Source organism: Salvia splendens, chromosome 1 (genome assembly GCF_004379255.2).
Source record: "Salvia splendens isolate huo1 chromosome 1, SspV2, whole genome shotgun sequence".
NCBI lineage: Eukaryota > Viridiplantae > Streptophyta > Magnoliopsida > Lamiales > Lamiaceae > Salvia > Salvia splendens.
Genome location: NC_056032.1, coordinates 15,139,388 through 15,160,466, shown reverse-complemented (window position 1 = coordinate 15,160,466; position 21,079 = coordinate 15,139,388). Strand labels below are relative to the sequence as shown.

General features: G+C 35.0%; 3 protein-coding genes across 4 annotated transcripts; all 3 read left to right on the top strand.

Moving 5' to 3' along the window:
- The first annotated feature begins 1,169 nt into the window (after window positions 1-1,169).
- LOC121798337 (probable WRKY transcription factor 60) lies at window positions 1,170-4,398 on the top strand. Its single transcript, XM_042197280.1, has 4 exons — window positions 1,170-1,286; window positions 1,845-2,129; window positions 2,225-2,341; window positions 3,965-4,398. The coding sequence occupies exons 1-4, from the start codon at window positions 1,182-1,184 to the stop codon at window positions 4,331-4,333; spliced, it is 876 nt and encodes a 291-aa protein (XP_042053214.1). The 5' UTR covers window positions 1,170-1,181; the 3' UTR covers window positions 4,334-4,398.
- A 1,449-nt stretch (window positions 4,399-5,847) lies between these two features.
- Window positions 5,848-9,283, top strand: LOC121743855 (protein ARV 2-like). The gene is made up of 11 exons (XM_042137238.1): window positions 5,848-6,202; window positions 6,403-6,566; window positions 6,663-6,710; window positions 6,796-6,885; window positions 6,993-7,038; window positions 7,135-7,217; window positions 7,308-7,402; window positions 7,697-7,763; window positions 8,411-8,486; window positions 8,670-8,852; window positions 8,948-9,283. The coding sequence occupies exons 2-10, from the start codon at window positions 6,438-6,440 to the stop codon at window positions 8,771-8,773; spliced, it is 738 nt and encodes a 245-aa protein (XP_041993172.1). The 5' UTR covers window positions 5,848-6,202; window positions 6,403-6,437; the 3' UTR covers window positions 8,774-8,852; window positions 8,948-9,283.
- Window positions 9,284-13,783: 4,500 nt separating this feature from the next.
- LOC121804127 (pleiotropic drug resistance protein 1-like) lies at window positions 13,784-15,320 on the top strand. Of its 2 annotated transcripts, none has more exons than XM_042203672.1 (4): window positions 13,784-14,028; window positions 14,114-14,260; window positions 14,360-14,614; window positions 14,687-15,320. In XM_042203672.1, exons 1-4 carry the CDS (start codon window positions 13,804-13,806, stop codon window positions 14,711-14,713), a joined length of 654 nt encoding a protein of 217 aa, XP_042059606.1. In that variant the 5' UTR covers window positions 13,784-13,803; the 3' UTR covers window positions 14,714-15,320. The 2 variants fall into 2 exon arrangements, with proteins under 2 accessions (XP_042059606.1, XP_042059611.1); XM_042203677.1 differs by having other exon boundaries at window positions 14,114-14,276.
- The last annotated feature ends 5,759 nt before the right edge of the window (window positions 15,321-21,079 follow it).

Below are 21,079 nucleotides of genomic sequence, written 5' to 3'. Positions count from 1 at the left end.
ATTTGATGGTGAAGAGTGGTGATTTTTTTCTATGTGTTTTTTCAATTTTGTGAGTAATAAAAATAATTGTCTTTGAAATAATAAATGGAAAGTTTTAATTTAATTTTTTTTGTATAAATTTGAAACATTGATGAAACTTTTTGTATGTATTATGTAATTGGAAGTAACAGTGTTAGTAGAGGCTTAACGGAATGTATTATTTTAGAACACTAAGTAAACTTTTTGTATGAAATATGTAAACTTAATACTTTTTGTACTAAATTAAAACAAAAGTAAAACATTTTGTATGAAACATGTAATTACCCCGCAATTAACTGATAAATTCAGTTCAATCTATTCTATTTTTCTAACAGAAAAAATGTTAGGGCAATTTGGTACCGTTAATAGCAATTTGGGACAATATATAAAATTAAAATCAACATTAAAGGCTATCACCTAACAATTAATTAAGCTACTGATGTTAAGCCTTCCAGTTTCACTTTTTCTTAGAAATAGTAGCTGGACATTTAACGAATTAAGATACATTTGAAATGTTATTACAATTCATCACCATTTTTTTATAACTAGTGTAAAATTAACATCTCCAAACACTCGAAAATTGAGCTGTTTGACGGAGTGCAACAATCGCACGGCCTTAATATATTTCTTTTTCTGATTAATATTACGATCATGTTACATTTTATAGTATTTTATATTTGCGTTTGCAAATACAAGTACGCTTATCAAAGTATTTCACGTGATTAAGGTCTTAATTATTTCAGTTTAATTGGTACCTAAAAATCACAATTGTTTGCCGAAATTAGGTATTTTCTATAAATATAATATTTGGTCACCAAAATCATGAAGTTTAGATTTTATAGTGAGAAAAGATGTGTTTGTTGGAAATTTACTACAAATCCTAAATTAGTGACTTTTGTGATAAAACTTTAAGTTTGTTATAGGGACCAATATTATTAATTAATGATAAGGCAGTGCAAATTAAAGTAGAACAAATTGTAGAATATGAATTTCAACCACGACTTTCTGGAAAGGCTTCAGGAATTTCCTAGTCACTTTCCTGTATCAAAATTACGACATCTATATGGGTCTTTCACATTATCTCCAATTTCTCACTTTATTTTATTTATATATATCTGTCTTCCACACAACAACTCATTCACATAAACCATTGCAAATTTCCAATGGAAGAGGACTCAAATCTTACTATTGATCTCAACTCCAATCCCGACCAAAACCCTAATGAAATTAGTGGTGGAGAATTGAAGTCTCTTCTGAAATACAATCAGGTATCTGTTTATATATGTTTCATATGACGTTCGGTTTTCTAGATAAAATAGTAGTAAAATATAATCCAGGATTAAGTTGTAATACTCCCTCCGTCCCGGGCTACTCGCTCATTTCCTTTTCGGCTCGGAGATTAAGGAATGAGTGTATAGGAAAGTAAAAAATGACGGCTGTAGGTGAAATTTTTTACTAAAAATGGAAAGAATGCAAGTAACTTGGGACGCCCAAAAAGGAAATAAGTGCGAGTAGTGCGGGACGGAGGGAGTATTATTTAGTAGGAGGGGTTAGATATGACTAATTATCACATGAGTATCCATCTAGGATTAAGTCATGAGATTCAATTTCATAGAACTAAATATAATACAAATTTAATCATGGTATATAATCTTGCATACCGAACACCCCCATAATCTATTGCAGATTGAATTCTGCACTGTAATCATAACACTACTTACTACTACAAAGGAAAAATCGAAGTGGCAAGAATATAAATTAAACAAAATTCATAATCGGATTGCAACTTCACATTGGTGACAAACTAGAAAATCGATTATGTGCAGGATTATGAACTGGTTGAAGAATTATGTCGAGTGAAATCCGAGAACAAGAGACTGACAAATTTGCTGACAATTGTGAGCACAAATTTGTGTGAATTTAAGCAGATGCAATACGAGGAGGAAGAGCTGTCAAGAAAAAGAAAGAGGAAAGCCGATGACATTTATAATAATCAAAATCCCCAAAATAATTCACCCGATCATATCGTGTGTTCTGGTGATTTGACAAATGTGATTAGATCAAATACTTCAATAGTTTATGTGAGAATTGATCCATCTGATTTTAGTCTGGTGAGAGCTTTATTTAATCTTATCTTTTTTCCTTTCTTTTGAGGATGAAATAACAAAATATTGATGTCTTATTGATGTATAAGATGAATATATAGGTAGTGAAGGATGGATACCAATGGAGAAAATATGGACAAAAGGTGACGAGGGATAATCCTTCTCCTCGAGCTTACTATAAGTGCTCCTTCGCCCCGGCTTGCCCAGCCAAGAAGAAGGTACGAAGACAAACACGAACACAAACACATATCTCGTATGATTTTATTTTTGATAGTAGATCTAGCTTATTTATTCGAGTAATAAATTAGCCTGTCAAGTTTGTTTAAAATAATTTAGTACATTTTCCAACTAATTAAACTATGTAATAATAAATGAGACATTTCATTTATGAAATAGAAATTATTTCTACCCCTAAATTATTTTATAACTTATCACATAAAAATTATAAGAAATTTCGCACACATATAGTTATGTACAACTCCATCTTTTCTTCGAATACAAGGTTTAGCTAGGACTAGATTATTTAACAGTCTTAACTCTTATCGGTCAAAATTACAAATATGTAGTATAAGAGATGGGGTTGGATATGGATATTTGTACATTATATTGTTATAGATAGACCCATAAAATAGTATATTAAATAAACTTTTTTACTTCCTTCACCCACAATTTAAAGAATCGTTTTCCCATTTTGAGATTTTGAGATGTCCAAAATTTAAAAGATCCATTCTCTTTTTTCACTTTTGAAATAAAATTAATATTAAAAGTGAGATTTACATTTGACTGACCTTTTCATTCACTTTTTCTTAAGAAAGTATAACAATTTTTAAAATCCTTATCAAATCAAAATAAAAAGAGAGTATTAAGAGCATCCACAACGGTGGACGGACGGCGTCCGTCCGTCCGTGCCGCTGGCAAGGACGAGCTCTGCCGCCGCTGGCACGGACGTGCTCTTAGCTAAGAGCACGAGGCGTCGACGTGGCATGCTCTGATTGGTCCGTTGATTTATCATTTTTTTTATTATTTTTTTAAATTGAAAAATCTGAAAAATTCAAAATTAATAAAAAAAAAATTCCCACTTCCTAATAAAATATATCCATTTTTTTCACACTTTTAATTTATTTTTTTCATTATTTTTACCCCCAAAATTCATACTTTCATCTATAAATAGTCTCATTTCAAACACAAAAAAATGACACTATACCAAACAACTCTCTCAATTTCAAATTTTAGGATTTTAATTATGTAATTTTTAATTTTTAGGAGTCTAATTATGTAATTTTTAATTTTTAGTATTCTAATTATGTAATTTTTAATTTTTAGGATTTTAATTATGCCGTTTTTATTTTATTTGTAATATTATTTAGGTTTTTTTAATGAATTTTAATATTATGGAAATATTTTTGTTTAATTGAATTTTAAATTGAATTGTGCTCGTCCTTGCCGAAGAGCACAGATGTGGGTGTTGTCCTCTTGCCAGAGAGCAGACAGAAAAAGTGGTCCGGGCCCACAACTGTGCTCGCTGGCAAGAGCACAATTGTGGATGCTTTAAGTTGTCTTACATGTGAAGGTCCACAAAATATATGCACTAATACGGAGCTTTGATTTTTATGAATAACATCAAATAAAAATGTCAATAAAATATTTTAATATATTACAGTCAAATCAAATTAAATATATAAAATAAAATAAATAATGTTAAATATGCATTAAATGATGTTTAAATAAGACGGCTCGGCTCGTATATAAAATATGTAGCATATGAATTCCAAATATTAATATAGTAAATATTATTCCATAAAACAAATATAAAATCTCCTCACCTAAATATAAATCTGTAGGTGCAAAGGAGTGTAGATGATCCAAGTCTATTAGTAGCCACATATGAGGGCCAACACCACCACCACTGCCGCTCGGCTCCAGCTGATACTTCGGCGGCATCACCATCGGGCAGAGGAGCTCCATCTCCCGGACGGCCGACACCCGTCCCGTGCGGCGCTAGTGATGAATGTAGCAAATCACAAAGTGGTAGTGACCAGAGCAATGAAATCCACCAGTTTTTGGTTGAGAAAATGGCTTCTTCTTTGACAAGAAATCACAGTTTCACAACTGCGTTAGCTGCAGCTATAACAGGAAGAATTTTCGATGAGGTTATATCTTCGAAAAGTAGTGACATTAATATTTCAAATTCTAGAGGTTTTTCAATGTGATTTTCGATTTTTATTTGAAATTTAGGTACTTATACTAGATTTGTATTATAAATGTTCTTCGTGGATAAATTTTCTTGATTTTAAATGCACTGATTTTGCAGTTCATAGAATGATAGAATGAACATGAAGTAAAATACTCACAATTAAAATCAAATAATTATAACCTCAATATAAACTTAATTGGAAAAATAAACATCCTTGAAATTTTAAATATATATCTATTTATTCAAAAAGTTTAATTGCATGTATATATACAAACTATCAATAAACTCAGATTTTCATGCACTTAGGGCGTGTTCACTATTGGAGATTTCCATTTCTAATATTTGGAAGAATTAAATTTTCCAAGAATTGAGCCATAATTAACCACATATATAATTCTTTTCCCCATTGTTTAATATCCTAAAATTGGTCCATATATTACTCAAAATAAAGACTTTGACCTAATAAAATTATCGATTGACAAATTTATCCCTCCAAGTAGAAAGGTGGAAAGGTGGGGCAAATGTGTAAAGCCAAGTCCATTTCTTGGTGCACTTTTCAATGCACAAACAAATCTTACCTATTAGGCAAGATTTCAATTCTTCCTCAATTGGCATGAATAGTGCGGACCCCACCCCAATTGTAAGGCCCCCAACAATTAATTAGTGGAAGGTGAACAACCATAATTCCCTCAATTGGGCCAAAAATTGCCCAATTCTTACATAGTGAACATGCCCTTAGAGTTAGTATACTTTGGGTGGTTTTGATGCTATTAAAATGGAGCAAGTAGCCTTTGAGATGGAGGGACTATTAGAATTTGAAAATCAATTGGCGTCCCTTTGGTACACGGAATTGGAAATAGAATTCTACAGAATTGAATTTAATCTTTTGGTCGGTAAAAATGATATAAGTACAAAATTGAATTTGAATGAATTGATATAAAGTGTGTGTGCGCGTTGTGTGTAGTGTGTATATTGTATGTGTGTGTAGTGTGTGCCGTGTTTATATGTGTGTGTGCAATGTTTATAGTGATGTGTGCTTGTGTATGAAGATGCCTAATTTTATAATTTTATAATTATTTAAAATTTAAATTATGGTATTTTTTTTTGAGAAAAGAGAAAAATTTTATACTCCATCCGTCCCCAAAGAATATGCATTTTAGGTTCGACACGGGTTTTAATGCAAAATTGAGAATGTAAGAGAGAGGTAGAGAGAAAAAGTAATTAAAGTATTTTTAGTGGAGAATGAGTCCCACCTCATTAGAGTGAAAAAAGTCTCAAAAATTGGAAGGTGCATATTCTTGTGGGACAGTCTAAAAAGGAAAAAAAAATGCATATTCTTGTGGGACAAATGTAGTATATATTAACTATTAAGACGTTTCTTCTGATACAATAGTCAAAATGTTTTTAGGAATAAAATTTACACCATAAAATTATGGAATAGATAGAAATTGAAATTATAATTTAATTTTATCTATATACTTTTTGTGGTACCAAATATTTATATTGGGAATTCAAGAGCTCCAATTCCCATTTCTGTTCCCCAGGTAAGGTTTAATTCCATAAAGAATTGGAAAAGGGTTTTAAAAATGAGAAAAATACGGAGAAAAGAAATTTGGAGGTGAGGATGAAGTGAGGCGTTAGGCTATATATAGGAGAAATTTGAAAGCAGCTCAAGTCGTGAAGATCCGTCGGTATCAAGACGCCCTAAACTTCCGTCGTTGCATTTGCATACGCTCTTATGCCAATTTGATGAGTCATTTTCTTTGCCTTGAAAAATTCGGCTCCAATTTCCCCATTTGGAATCCCAAGCCCTAATAATCGCCTCTGCCGGAACTGGTTTGCTTGATTGGCGGCCTCCTCACTCCTCTTCACTCTGTCTTTCGAGGTTTGATGCTATCCATTTTTCCAAGTCGCGAACGATTTGTTGCTTGCGCATTAACTGCTGCAAAATTAATATGATTAGATCTATTGATTCCGTAGTTTCATATTGCTCCTTGTGATCCTATCGTAATATTATCAGTTACTTAGTTAAAATTACCGAATAGTAATGATTAACCGGACTGTTCGGCTGTTCGCTTTGATCAGGTTGCCGTCTAGTTGGATTTACTCCGAAACCAAAAATGGCGAGCTGTGTTACTACTAGTGAAGAGGAACGTACTACTACTGACTTCCGATGTGTGCAGTGTGGATTTCCTGTCAAAACACTCTACATTCAGTATTCTCCAGGAAATATTCGCCTCGTGAAATGCGTAATTCTTCATTTTCGTTGGCTCATTCAAATTTTGTTAGTAGTATTACTTTTTGACCTTATCAGTTAATCAATAATCTGTCAGGATTAATTTTAGGGAAATTGCAAGGCTGTTGCTGATGAGTACATCGAGTGTGAAGTAATGGTAATTGAATCAAAGAAGAGTATAATGCATAATTTTGAGTAAATGATGTACATTGTTTTCATTTTCTTGTCTTTTTAATATTCAGATTCTCATCCTCGATTTGATTCTGCACAAGCCCAAAGCGTATCGGCATGTATTCTACAATATGTTCGGTAAAGAGACTGTAAATTTTGAGGTATTATATAATCCCTTGACATAGTTTATTGTGAGTATGTTTTTGTACACTGTTATACTATTGGATTTTACTTACCATTTTTAAATTCCTTTTTTTCTTTCCGGCAGAGTTTGTTGTGGAAATTGGTGCTGGTGTATGGCATGTTGGATATCTGTATCCTGTGATTAAGTGTTGTAAATTTTCATGAGTTTCGGAATGATGACTTTGTGCAATGCCATAAGAGTATATGTGTTGCCTTAGCTGCTCTAGACAGAATGTGGGTTTTGAGCACAAATGAGAAGGAATATACCATGCCTGCGAGTTTTCCGTCATTTCTGCTGGAATTTGGAAAGGTTTGAATTAAAAAGTTACTTTGCTCTATAAACTTGACTCTTGGTGGCAGATATTGACTTCACGATGTATTTGTTGGTGGGTGCTCCCAGATGCTAACTGGTGTAATGTTTGGGAACCTCATATTTATTTGTGTGTTGTTCTGTTGCACAAGAAAGCTTCTCAGCCCAGCAACTATTTTTCATGGGTAAATATTTACTCGTAACATTTGTAAATTTCTTCCTGATGTTTGTCTAGTTATTTGCATCGTGCTTGCTATTCCTTGTCAAGTAGAACTATTCTTCACACCATCAGCAAAGATTACATTATAACTCCTTATTGATGCACACAGTAGTTATACAAGTATATGATACTCTGATGTATAAATATGATGGAAACCTTCTCAACAAGTGGACTATGTTAGTTATCTAGTCTTTTATCAGTCCTTTTATTGCAAGAAAGAAGTTGCCGGAATTAAGTAACATCCCTCTTTACTTGGCAGGTGGAAACAAATGCTGTTTGTAGTCGTTGTTTCTAGTTACTTCAAGATCTTTCTTTTGGCCATGATGGTATGTTTCATACTCTGATGCTTGCTCTTATGAGCGTCATGTTGTTGTATTTCCTTAAAGCTTATAATAGCGCAAACATTTGAATGCTTTGACCTTCGTTACTAATGAGGGGAAATGATCCAGTTCTGATGCAGTTCTATAAGGTAAGACTTGGAGGCTAAGCAAGTTATATTTTTCCTTCTACTAATTCTACTAACTAGGAAATAAATAAAATGCAAAATATCACTTGCTTAGCCTCCAAGTCTTGTCTTCTAGAACTGCATCAAGTTCCCTCTAAACCATCACCATATTTATACTTTTTCTCCCTCACATATATTTGATGTAACAACTCCCGCCACTTAACTATCTGAACTTTGCGAAATTCACTATAGCACGCGGACATGGGAGTATTTTGCCAATGTTGCTTCTTTCAGTCAGAATTTGCCACCAAATATACCACTATTATTCCTGCACCCTGAAATTTTCCACTTATGGAACTTGCAACCGTCACACAGTTGAGTTGGTGATTTGTGGAAAAAGTACTTATGCTTAAGTTCAAACTGATCGTATTTTGCCAATCTGTAGTCCCCTCTTTCTATAAGTGACTAGTATAGGTTATCAATGTATAGATCTGCTTATTTTGTTCAATCCCAATTTGTGTTTTGTAGGTCTGGGAATTCCCTTCCTCTGTGATTGTAATCATTGACGTTTTTGTCTTATCATCCAACATTGTGGCTTTAAAAGGTGGGATACAATCGACACTACAGATTATTCGCTAGCTCATTATTTTTACTTGAAATCATACCTGTCTTTGAAATGATCATGCCCTGTGAAGAAAAACCATCACACCACTTGCAATCATGAATTACTTAGTTTAGCTACTGCAAATTTAATGCCATCATGCTGATCGTCAGTATGTTAAACTAGTGATCACCAACTCAGAGATGAGGAGATCCTTGCTTGTGTGTGCCTTGGCACATGGTTTGAAGTGTTTCACCAGTCAGAGCAAAGCGTTCGCTCTCCAAAGCTAATTGACAGAAATGGCATGGCATCAACAATGAAATCATGGAGCAATTTGGTGTTCCTATCCATCAACTTCCCCTCATTGAGGTGAAGTGGATTGACCTTCACCTTTGGCTCTAATCCTAATGTATCCAATTCTATCATTTCTGAGATGTTATTTTTGCTCTTTTAATATTTTTCAGTGAGTGGTGAAAAAGTTTAAGATGTGCAGCTATTCTTATTGATCCTGGCCTGAAACTGGTGGCTTGTGTGTTATAGCCATTTATTGGAGTGTAGAAATCTAACCTAAGAATGAAATGTGGGCAGTCCACATGATATTGTCGGCTCTTTTTCTTGGTATGTTTCCTTCATCCTCTCTCTCATGCAACTCATGTTGGAATACCATGTGGTTTACTATTGGTTTGTTTTTGAAAGTTGTCAAAATGTGAAAAAAGACACTGAATGTAACAATACTCTCATTTCAAGAGTGTCTCATACTATTTTTAAAATTCAGAAATTATATTTATTCATTTTTTAAAGATCAGAGATTGTTTATATAGTTCGTGATAAAAAAAAAATTACACATAACCTCGTTATCTCAGCAATATAAAAAAGTTATGAATTCCATATTTTCCCATTCACGAACTATACTATTTTGCTTACCACGTCTATTTTGAGGACAGAATGAGTACTATATATTTGTTCGAGTGAACTTAAAAAAATCTGTGAACAATGAACTGATACCTTAACTTAAAAATATATAAACAAAATAATTCAGACAATGAATGAATCAGATTTGAGATTATTTTGCACTTTTTTTTTGTTTGTTCTTTTCATTTTTTCGCTGATAGATTGTACAGTTTGAATTCAAAGTCAAACTTTAATATTCGCAGTATTACTATTTATGTATAGAAACATTCGCAGTAAGTATTACATGGAATTCCTGGTCATCATGAAATGGACCTTATGATGTGTCCTAGGACAACTGTCTACTTGCCTAGTTGGTCAATTTACAAGTCTACGACATTCTCCCAACACACTAATCTTCTATCCAATTGATAGAAACTGCAATTAAGTAGGACAAGGTGATAAATAGGAGTAGTAAATTATAGTATTATAAACCCTCAATCCCACAAGAATATAGACTCTTCTTTTTTAGTCCGTCCTATAAGAATATATACTTTCTAATTTGAAACTTTATTCTCTCTAATGAAACTAGACTCATTCTCCACTGACAATACTTTAATTACTTTTTCTCTAGACTTCTCTCTTACTTTATTAATTTTGCATTAAAACTCATGTCAAACCTAAAATGCATATTCTTTTGGGACTAAGGAAGTATAAAAATATACAACTCTGTCCATTTCAAAAACTTCAATTCGTTGCAAATTATAATACTGCTTAGTCTCATTTAAGATACACCATTTTTTTAATGACACAAGATTTTGAATGGAGTTGTTTAAAGTGATAAATAAAGTGAAAAATATGATTAAATATTTTAATGAGATAGACCATTTTTTAAAATATGATTAAATATGACAGTATTTTTTTTTGAAAGGATAAAAGGAACAAAGAAGATAAAAAAACCCCTTAACACACATAATATGTTTCATATAATGTGTTTCTAAGATCCATTCATGATATAAAAAAGCCCCTTAGCACACATAAAATAAGAATAGGTAATTATCATATTTAACACACACTTGTAACAGTAAAATTTAAAAATATAAGACGCCACATGTCATTCGATGCCATTTATGCTATAGTACGTACGATAAAGACAATCAAATCGTAATAATTAGAGGTTAATTAGTTGGAAAACATAAATCAATGACGACTACAAAAGGATTATATATTTATATGAAATAAAATAATTGTATCGCTCCTTAATCATTTGAGTCTGACTACATAATAAATCTAGTTGGTGTAAAATATAGTACTCCATACAAAAATTGCAAACTTAAAACCTACCCTAAATACATCTCATTAGTATATATTGTAAAAATCATGGATTAAATATGGCTGGTCAATGGATTTTGACCAAATAATAAATATGACGAGACATTTAATTTTGTGAAATTAAATGATATAGCGTCGATCTACATTTTACGTAGATAAATGTAGTATATTCAGTTTCTCAAATCCGATTTCCGGTGAGTGAGAAATAGTGGATTAAAGTTGAGCATAATTAGCTTTTAATTAAAGCTTGGAGCTTGAGCTTAGGGAATAATTAACTATTGTTAATTATCCCACATTGGAGAAGTGACACATCTTTTAATGTGTTTAAATTAAGTGACTTTATGTTACTTAATAATTATAGTGGACCAAGATGGGTGAAAGAACCCACACGCTCGGAAAGATGTGATAAACACACGCGAATGACACACTCCTGATTTGTCAAAGCTGCGGTTACTAGCTTAACATATTAAAATCACATCGGTTAATTATCCCACATCCGGCGGTTACTAGCCTATTTGAGTCTGATAGGTTTGCTTTGTATAAGTTTGGAAAATCCTGCCACATTGGAGGAGTGTGTCATTAGGGAATAATTAACTATTGTTAATTATCCCACATCCGGCGGTTACTAGCCTATTTGAGTCTGATAGGTTTGCTTTGCATAAGTTTGGAAAATCCTTCGGAAAAGGTTATGTAACCGATGGGCTTTTCAAGCTTAGTGTGGCAACTCGCAGAGTTGCAAAGCCATTGGCTAATAATAATAAAGCATCTACTTCCTCTTATTTGACTGAGTGTTCAAATTTATGGCATTGTAGATTGGGACATGTAAATTCAAAAGCCATAAAAAGATTAGTAAATTTAGATTTACTAAAGGCTAATGAAGTGGATACTCAAGATAAATGTGAAATTTGTCTTGAAGCAAAAATAACTAAGTTGTCGTTTCACTCGATGGAACGAAGCACAAAACCCCTTGAATTAATTCACACGGACGTATGTGATTTAAAGATGGTGCAAACTAGAGGTGGTAAAAGGTACTTTATCACTTTCATAGGTGATTGTACAAGGTATTGTTACATTTATCTTTTAAGAAGTAAAGATGAAGCAATAGAAGCGTTCAAAAATTATAAGAACGAAGTTGAGAATCAACTTGGTTGTAAAATCAAAACGATTCGAAGCGATAGAGGAGGCGAATATGTAGCCCCGTTTGAGGAGTTATGCAACGCAAGTGGTATAATCCATCAAACGACTGCACCATATTCACCACAATCTAATGGTGTTGCAGAACGCAAAAATCGAACTCTAAAAGAGATGATGAATGCACCGCTTCTGACTTCAGGATTACCACATAACATGTGGGGGAAAGTTGTATTGACAGCCAACTATATCTTGAATAAAATCCCTCTCAAAGGAAAATATGTTACTCCTTATGAGTTGTGGAAGGGAAGGAAGTCATCCTACAAATACCTCAAAGTGTGAGGGTGTTTGGCTAAGGTGATGGTTCCTCCGCCCAAAGAAGTTACAATCAGACCTAAAACGGTTGATTGCATCTTCATTGGATATGCACTTAATAGTAGTGCATATCGATTTGTTGTTCACAAGTCTGAAATATCGACTATTACTGTAGGAACAACAATTGAGTCAAGGAATGCTGTATTTCTCGAAAATACATTTCCTTGCAAAGACAAGGAAAAAATCTTAACCAATTCTGAGACAAGAATTGAAGAAGAAGCCACTAGTTCTAAACCAGTGGAGATTGAAGCCACTAGTTCTAAATCAGTGGATGAGGAACCTAAATCGCGCATGCGTGCAAGGCCCGATCCAAGTGATACAGTACTAAGACGTGGTAGTAGGGTCTGAACACCAAAAACATTTGGTCCTGACTACATTGCTTTTATGTTAGATGAAGAACCGACACCTATAAAAGTAGCCTTCGATGGCCCAGACGGGTTACATTGGAGAGAAGCTGTTCAAAGCGAAATTGATTCAATTTTGCTAAACCACACTTGGGTGTTAGTAGATCTACCTGAAGGTGCGAAACCTCTAGGTTGCAAATGGGTACTTAAAAGGAAATTTAAGGCCGATGGAACAGTGGATAAGTATAAAGCCCGACTAGTAGTAAAGAGTTTTAAACAAAAGGAAGGACATGACTTCTTCGATACCTATTCACCTGTAACAAGGATTACATCTATCCGAGTGCTTCTCGCTATTGATGCATTGCACAATCTTGAGATTCATCAAATGGATGTAAAGACCGCGTTTCTAAATGGTGAACTAGAAGATGAAATCTATATGGAACAACCCGAAGGGTTTGTAGTACCTGGACAAGAGGAAAAGGTAAGCAAGCTCGTAAAGTCTCTATATGGATTGAAACAAGCGCCATTGCAATGGCACTTGAAGTTTGATAATGTGATGTTATCAAATGGGTTCAAGATCAACGAGTGCGACAAATGTGTCTACATCAAGAGCACTAATAACGGTCATGTTATAGTGTGTCTATACGTTGATGATATGTTAATCTTGGGTAGCAACACTCAAGTAATTAACGATACAAAGGTCATGTTAAAGAGAAATTTTGACATGAAAGACATGGGTCTAGCCGATGTAATTCTTGGAATGAAGATTCTAAGAACGTCTGATGGAATCATCTTAACACAATCACATTATGTTGAGAAGATTTTGAACAAATTCAAAGCCTATGATGGTGCGCCAGTTAAGACTCCAATTGACTCGACGTTCACTTGAGCAAAAACAAAGGCGAGCCCGTTGCACAAGAAGAATATGCACGGGTCATCGGATGCATTATGTACTTAACTAATTGCACTCGACCTGACATTGCTTGTGCCGTGAACAAGTTGAGTCGTTACACGAGCAATCCAAGCAAAGAGCATTGGAGAGCTCTTGTGAGGGTTTTGAGATATTTAAAACATACTCAAAATCATGAGCTACACTTCTCGAGATACCCCCGGTACTTGAAGGGTACTGTGATGCAAATTGGATATCCGACAATAGAGACTCACTTTCAACAAGTGGATACGTCTTTACTATTGGGGGTGGTGTTGTATCATGAAAATCCACAAAACAGACATGTATAGTCTGATCAACAATGGAATCGGAGTTCATTGCTTTAGATAAGGCTGGTGAGGAAGCCGAGTGGCTTAAGAACTTCCTTGAAGATATTCCATGTTGGTCTAAGCCAGTGCCACCAGCGCTGATGCACACAACACTGGTCATACTGGAGGAATCCACCATACACAGCTGTAAGGTTCTCGTTCACAACCTTCATAGCCCTTATATTTGGGACAATGTTCTGGGACCTCGGCTCCAAAAGGTTAGTAACCACACATATATTAAACAAGTCAGAAACGTATTCATTAGTTCAATGCTAATACTATTGGGAACGCAATGTATTGCAGCGATACTCAACAAGATCTTTTCAATGCCATGGGTTCTATGTATGCTGCTATCAACTTTGTCGGCTTCCAATACGGTTCAACAGTTCAACCTGTTGTTGTCATCGTCTTCTACAGAGAGAGAGCAGCCGGGATGTATTCAGCATTACCGTATGCATTCTCACAAGTGGGCGTGCTATGCCTAAGTTCAATTTAAGTGCAAAGTGCAGAAATTCAGAATTACTTACCAATCTTTTCCTCTCTGTGCAGTTCCTCATTGAAATTCCTTATGTCTTCATGCAATCCCTCATCTACGGTCTCATAGTCTTCTCGATGATGGGATTCCCCTGGAGCGTTGAGAAATTGGCATGGTTCATATATTTCCTATTTTTCTCATTACTCTACTTTGTCCTCTACGGTATGATGACCGTGGCAGTCACACCAAACCACAACATCGCCGCCATCATTTCTTCCTTCTTCTATGGCATCTGGAATCTCTTCTCAGGTTTCATCATACCCAGACCGGTAAGTTCAAATCTACTATAAAACACCCCTCATCACGAAATCTACAACTAACACGTCCATTTTCGATAACAGAGGATGCCTATATGGTGGAGATGGTAGTACTGGGGTACCCCCGTGTCCTACACGTTATACGGCTTCAGGGACGGAGCCAGGAATTTATACCGGGAGGGGCAAAAATATACATAGGCAAAATTCAAGTATTTTAGATGGGGCAATTAATGAGAAATTAAACTAAATAAATTTAATATTATAAAAATTATATATATGTGAAGAAAATGGAGGAGGGGCATTTGCCCCTTCTTGATACATGCTGGGTCCGTCCCTGTACGGCTTCATAGTATCTCAATTCGGAGAAATAGAAACCAAGATGGAAAACGGTGTCACAGTGAAACAGTTGTTGGAAGATTACTTTGGATTTGAGTACGGTATGCTTGGGTATGTGGCAGCTATACTATGTGGATTCGTCGTTCTTTTCACTCTATCAAGACATTCAACTTCCAGAGGAGATAAACAACTGCTTTTGTTCACCTACAATCATTATTTCCTCAAGTAATGAAGAGTTCAGAGATTTTGTATAGGTAAGTCTTAGGATTGTATATCATAAAATCAACTTTATCCAATTTGTATATTACTAGTTCTTATATATTCTAAGTGTGTATGTGATCTAAATAGTCCTTTTGGTTTCAATCTGAAGCCTTCATTTATGAGATAATCATTTGGATCTATGCACATAAGATCCTTCACTACATCTCATCATCAATCGCCATATGCAGAAACAGAATCATCACAAACTCATATAGAAATCCAAAACAAAACACGCATTTCCTCAAAATCTAACTAAACCAGAAAAGGAATGCAACTGGTGAAACTTGGAAACATAATTGGAATATTTTTCATGTAATCAATAGATTTATGATAAGAATCTGATCAACGTACCAAGGATTCTTACAGAACCGAAAAGTGTTGATACGATTGTCGATTCGTTATTTTGAATTTCCAAAGACAATTTGGGGATTTAGGATGACTCGAACGACGACGAAATTCCAAGAAACAGCCTCATGGCGAATTTTATCCGCCATTTGTACCCCGAAAAAAAAAAGTTTCCAGAGAGGGTAAAGACGCGACAAGCTGTCGCGTGTTTTAACTAAACACGCTTGAAGCTCTCGCGTGTTTAATTAAACACGCATCAGGCTCTCGCGTGTATATGTAACACGCGACACGCTCTCGCGTCTTTAAGCAAACACGCGACACGCTCTCGCGTGTCTCCCTTGAATTACAAAATCGGTCCAGAAGGCAGAAACCTCACTTTCGACCTCACTTCCACCTCGCTCATTCTCTCACTCTCAGCGACGGCCAACGTCTCTAGCCGGCGAAAATCGAAGTGAATCCGATATTTTGATGCTCTAATTCCTAATTTAAGTGGTGTTAGGTAATTTTTGACTATTAATTTCAATTATCATTGCTATATGTTAGTTAGGTATAGATTTAGGGTTTATGGCATTGAACTTGGTATTGAATTTTCGGTTTTAATTTTGTTCAATATTTATTTAAGTATGTTGAATTTATAGTATATGATGTTATGTCGTACTTATTTTGCAGGTTTAATGGTGTTTGTGAGTTTATATTGGGATGGGAAAATTATTCAGCTCCCAGGTTTGGGTGTTGCTTATGATCCCCCTCGTGCAAAATCATTTATTATATTGAATGAAAAGATATCTTATTATCAGCTTGTTTCAATGATATGTGAAAAAATTGGAATTGAGTTGGATGCACATACGATTGATTTAACATGGAGGCATCCTGTGGTTTTTAATGGAGTAGTGAATTATATAGCTACACCAGTGGATGATAATTTGTTGGAGTATATGTTTGCTGAAAATCCACGTCAAATTGAACTTTTTATTGAATATACTCCTGTTATCACTGCGTTGCAATTTGAACCTCCTATCACTCATCATGATGTTGGAACGTCTAGGAGATATGCTTATCCTAGTTTTGATGTCAGGACATCTAGGAGGGATGATGAATATCATAGCTTTGAATTCAACACATCTGGGAGGGATGTTGCTCAACCAGTAGATGTACCAAATGTGACATTTGATGGTTATGATGGTTCAGATGGTTCTGATAATTGTGATGGCTTAGATGGTTCTGATAATTGTGATGGTGCAGATGGTTCTGATAATTGTGATGGTGCAGATGGTTCTGATAATTGTGATGGTGCAGATAATGTTGATGGTGCAGATGGTTCTGACTGTGATGGTTCCGATGGTTCTCAACCAAGTGATCTTGATTATAGTGCAGAATCATGTGAAGATTCTACAGACGACGAGAAACTTGATATGATGGTTGAGAATTATGTACAACCATCTGTTCGTGGGGAGCAATCTGTTCCCGACTATGTGCCTGAAGGGTTACCATTTTTTCGATCATTACCATGTGAAGGCAGCCGAGGTTACTTTTCAGAAGACCATGGATTGGTTGAAGAAGATATGTGGTATTGGGATGAGGATAATCCGAGACATATAGATGTTGGAACAAAATTTGATAGCAAATTGCAGTTGAAAACTGCTGTCACATTATGGCATGTGGGAACAGGTCGGATGTATGAGGTTATGGATAGTAAATCAAGAAGATGGCATGCAGTTTGTAGGGACCCATTTGGTCCGAAAAGAAAAGGCAGGGACCTTGGGCAACGCTACCCATGTAATTGGGAGGTTAAAGCAACGTTTAAGAAACGTGATGGTAGCTGGTCTATCAACTCATGGGTTGATCGTCATTGCTGTATGGGAGATCACGATCCAAGTGAAGATGTTAATCTTACATCATCCATGATTGCTCTCTGTATTCGAAGTCAAATTGAAAACGATGCTGAATTCAAGCCTTCTGCAGTACTTACATATATCAAAGATAAATTTCACGTGAAAATCAGCTACAAGAAAGCATGGTACGCTCGCAGAAAAGCTATTGAGCTTGTATATGGTGAGTGGGAGGGATCATTCAGACAACTCCCCAGCTACCTGACTGAGTTGCAAACTCAAAATCCGGGGACAATCGTTGAGTGGTTGCATGACCCTGTATTGAGTCAAGGTAATACAAAGGTGTTCCGCTACGTATTTTGGGCATTTGGGCCAGCAAAAGAGGCGTTCCAAGTAGCAAAGCCGGTCTTATCAGTTGATGGGACTCACCTGCGTGGAAGACTGAAAGGTAAATTACTTGCTGCAGTAGGTTACGATGCAAATAAGAACTGTTTGCCTGTTGCTTTTGCTATTGTTGATGAAGAAACAAACGAGAGTTGGAGTTGGTTTTTGAATCTTGTGAGAGTGCATATTATAAAGCATGACCAGGAAGTGTGCATAATAAGTGACAGACATCAAGGCATTATAAATGCCATGAAGTCTGATGTGTGGAAAGAGGTACCAGTTGGTTATCATCGATACAGTTTAATTCACGTTAGATCGAATGTGTTACAAAGACACAAAGACCCTGGTCTCAAAGTGGACATTCTCTCCCACACCCAAAGCTGTGGGAGCACTGTTGGACCTCCAATGTCTGTCCTTTTGCCCATGGACGCCTCACAAAGATTATGGTATAATGTAGCAAGTGCAGCACTCTACATCTCGAAGTTGGGTCAACCACATGAGAGGTATCTTACACCCTGAGCCGTCGGGTAAGATCAACCCTCCCAATAGCACAAGCACAATCATACGTGCCTGTTGAATGTAGGCTTCGTCTTCGAGACCATCTTCTAACGGTTCAATCATCATCCTATGTATTAGCGCGGATGCCAAGATACCGTTTTCCTTCATCTCGTTTTGAAGGGGATAGAAGCCCAAGAGCTCTTCACATAAACCCCTCCACCCAGTTTCACAAATCCATTTCCTGTGAAGGGTACTCCATCTACACGTAAAGCCCATAATACTTGAACGTCTTGTAATGTAATGGTAGTTTCCCCTACGGGAAGATGGAATGTATGTGTCTCTGGCCTCCAACGCTCAACCAATGTTGTGATCAAAGCATGATCTACATCCAGAGCCTTACCATAGAAAAGAACTTCACCTAAACCAAATCTACAGACATAATCAATCACGCGTCTGTGATGATTATCGATTTCCCAGAAATGTCCCTCAAAGCGCCGAATATTGAAACAGGTTGTTTCCTCGCCTGCCCACGCCTTGTGTGATATATGACTGTGCTGATAATGCAATACAGAAGGATCTTCTGGTCCATATCGCGACATCCTAATATAATCAAAATTTAACATGTTTAATTATAAACCAAATTTTATATAAAAAAAATTAACTTAATAAATTCAACCAAATTCAATAATTCAAAACCAAAATATCAACCATGTTCAACAAATCAACACCAAATTTAACAAATTAACACCATATTCAACCATGTTCAATAATTCAACAATAATTCAACAATAATTCAACCAAATTCAATAATTCAAAACCAAATTCAATAATTCAACAAAATATCAATCACATTCACCAAATTAACACCAAATTCAACAAAATAACACCAAATTCAACAAAGTAACACCTTATTCGACCGTATTCAACACTTCAACAAAACATCAACCAAATTGAATAATTCAACATCAAATACAACCAATTTCAAGATAAAATCAACCAAATTGAATAATTCATCACCAAATTCAACAAAATACTTTCTACCCCATGAACCCTAACTATTATACCCACCTAAAATATACCAATAAAAATCGAAAGTAAGGGTTGAAAATTACCTAACAACACTTCAAATTGGAATAGGAGAGCTAAATATCGGATTAGGCTTCGAATTTCGCCGATTTTCGGAAGAATTTCGCCGATTTTCGCTGCTGCTTCGCGTTTTGTGGTATGTTCTGCCTTCTGGACGGATTTTGTGAAGCAAGGGAGAGGAATATGCGTGTTTGCTTTAAACACGCGAGAGCAAGACGCGTCTCTCCTTTAATACACGCGAGAGGAATATGCGTGTTTTATTTAAACACGCATTAGGCTGATGCGTCTATACTTTTAAAACACGCGAGAGCTTCTCGCGTCTTTCCTATGTCTGGAAACTTCTTTTTCAGGGTACAAATGGCGGATAAATTTTGCCATGACGTCATTTCTTGGAATTTTGCCCTCGAACGACGTCGTCGAGTGGGTAAATAGTAATCGATTAATACACAAATTGCAGAAAACTACGCTAATTTAACTCAGATTTGCACAATTCTTAGGTATCGGAAAGTTTTTCGATGCTAAATTTGGGCTATAATTTGCTTTAATTTGGTACGAATAGATAAAAAGCACACCCGCAACAATTATTTTGATGGATTACATGTAATGTGCAGCAAAAGTCCATACGAAATGGTGTGGTAAGAAAAGACATTTCATTGCTGCTAATATACTACTCCATCCGTCCCAGAAAGATGGTCTCGTTTCCTTTTTCACACTCATTTTACAAAAATAATAATAAATAGTTAAAGTAGAAAGAGTAAAGTAAAAGATAAAATAATGTTGAAAATAGTCTTACATACATTATTCTTTCTCTTATTTTATTCTCTTTCAACTTTACCTATTTAATAGTATTTTTTTGCAAAACGAGTACAAAAAATAAACTGAGACAATCTTTTTAGGACGGAGGGAGTAGTACTTACATGTTTGCATATGAGTTGTTCGATTAAATGCCAATGAATATTTGTTGCATTAGGAAGCCAGCTTTGGAATCCGATGATGTTTTTTCTTTTTTTATTTCGATATTCATAAAAATATTGAAGTTGAAGAATCTCAGACTCTCAGCGATGACTGGCGAGATGTATTAGCAAAAAAATCTTGTTTTTGAGATTCATTTATACAGTGGATGCTGACGAAAAACATAACAAAGGTAAATTGGATCGAAATTCGAACAGGTGATCTAATTAGAGATCAATATAGGAAATAAGTGGAAGCATACACTTGTAATCATAATTGATTGTCAAATTACTCCAATTATCCTTTATCCCATTACATTCATGAATTTTATTATTTATATAAAAAAATTTAAATTGGTATAGTATAATTAATTGCAAATAATAGTCATTGCTAAATCTTAAAGATCATTAACATTTATATCATAACATTACATTCACTTATAATAAATCTCATAACTTTTGAAACTCGAATAAAATCATAAATTTCAATTTTTCACAACTGTCTATAAAATTAAAATTAATAGGAAAAATAATGTAGTTTTACATTGTTTTAGATAAATTACGTTGTTTTAAATGACACTTAAAAATCAAAATAAAATGACACCATTTTATATGATCTGTTATTACGACCATGTGAAATTTGTAAAATCAAAAATGCAGAAAAATCTATGAAAGAAGATGAAAAAACTGTTATGGCTGGGAGAAAACCATCAACCATGAGAGAGGAAAGAAAAGAGAAAATGGAGTATCTTTATTGACTACATTTTAAAAAAGTTTACTGCTACAAA

What these genes read in the sequence shown, in the direction of transcription:
- LOC121798337 (XM_042197280.1), top strand. Translation starts at nt 1,182, where the DNA reads ATGGAAGAGGACTCAAATCTTACTATTGATCTCAACTCCAATCCCGAC. An exon ending in CTCTTCTGAAATACAATCAG is followed by an intron (nt 1,287 to 1,844) that starts GTATCTGTTTAT and finishes GATTATGTGCAG; the next exon opens with GATTATGAACTGGTTGAAGA. An exon ending in CTTGCCCAGCCAAGAAGAAG is followed by an intron (nt 2,342 to 3,964) that starts GTACGAAGACAA and finishes ATAAATCTGTAG; the next exon opens with GTGCAAAGGAGTGTAGATGA.
- LOC121743855 (XM_042137238.1), top strand. Translation starts at nt 6,438, where the DNA reads ATGGCGAGCTGTGTTACTACTAGTGAAGAGGAACGTACTACTACTGAC. An exon ending in ACATCGAGTGTGAAGTAATG is followed by an intron (nt 6,711 to 6,795) that starts GTAATTGAATCA and finishes TTTAATATTCAG; the next exon opens with ATTCTCATCCTCGATTTGAT. An exon ending in CCAGCAACTATTTTTCATGG is followed by an intron (nt 7,403 to 7,696) that starts GTAAATATTTAC and finishes TTTACTTGGCAG; the next exon opens with GTGGAAACAAATGCTGTTTG.
- LOC121804127 (XM_042203672.1), top strand. Translation starts at nt 13,804, where the DNA reads ATGGAATCGGAGTTCATTGCTTTAGATAAGGCTGGTGAGGAAGCCGAG. An exon ending in TGGGACCTCGGCTCCAAAAG is followed by an intron (nt 14,029 to 14,113) that starts GTTAGTAACCAC and finishes AATGTATTGCAG; the next exon opens with CGATACTCAACAAGATCTTT. An exon ending in GGGATGTATTCAGCATTACC is followed by an intron (nt 14,261 to 14,359) that starts GTATGCATTCTC and finishes CTCTCTGTGCAG; the next exon opens with TTCCTCATTGAAATTCCTTA.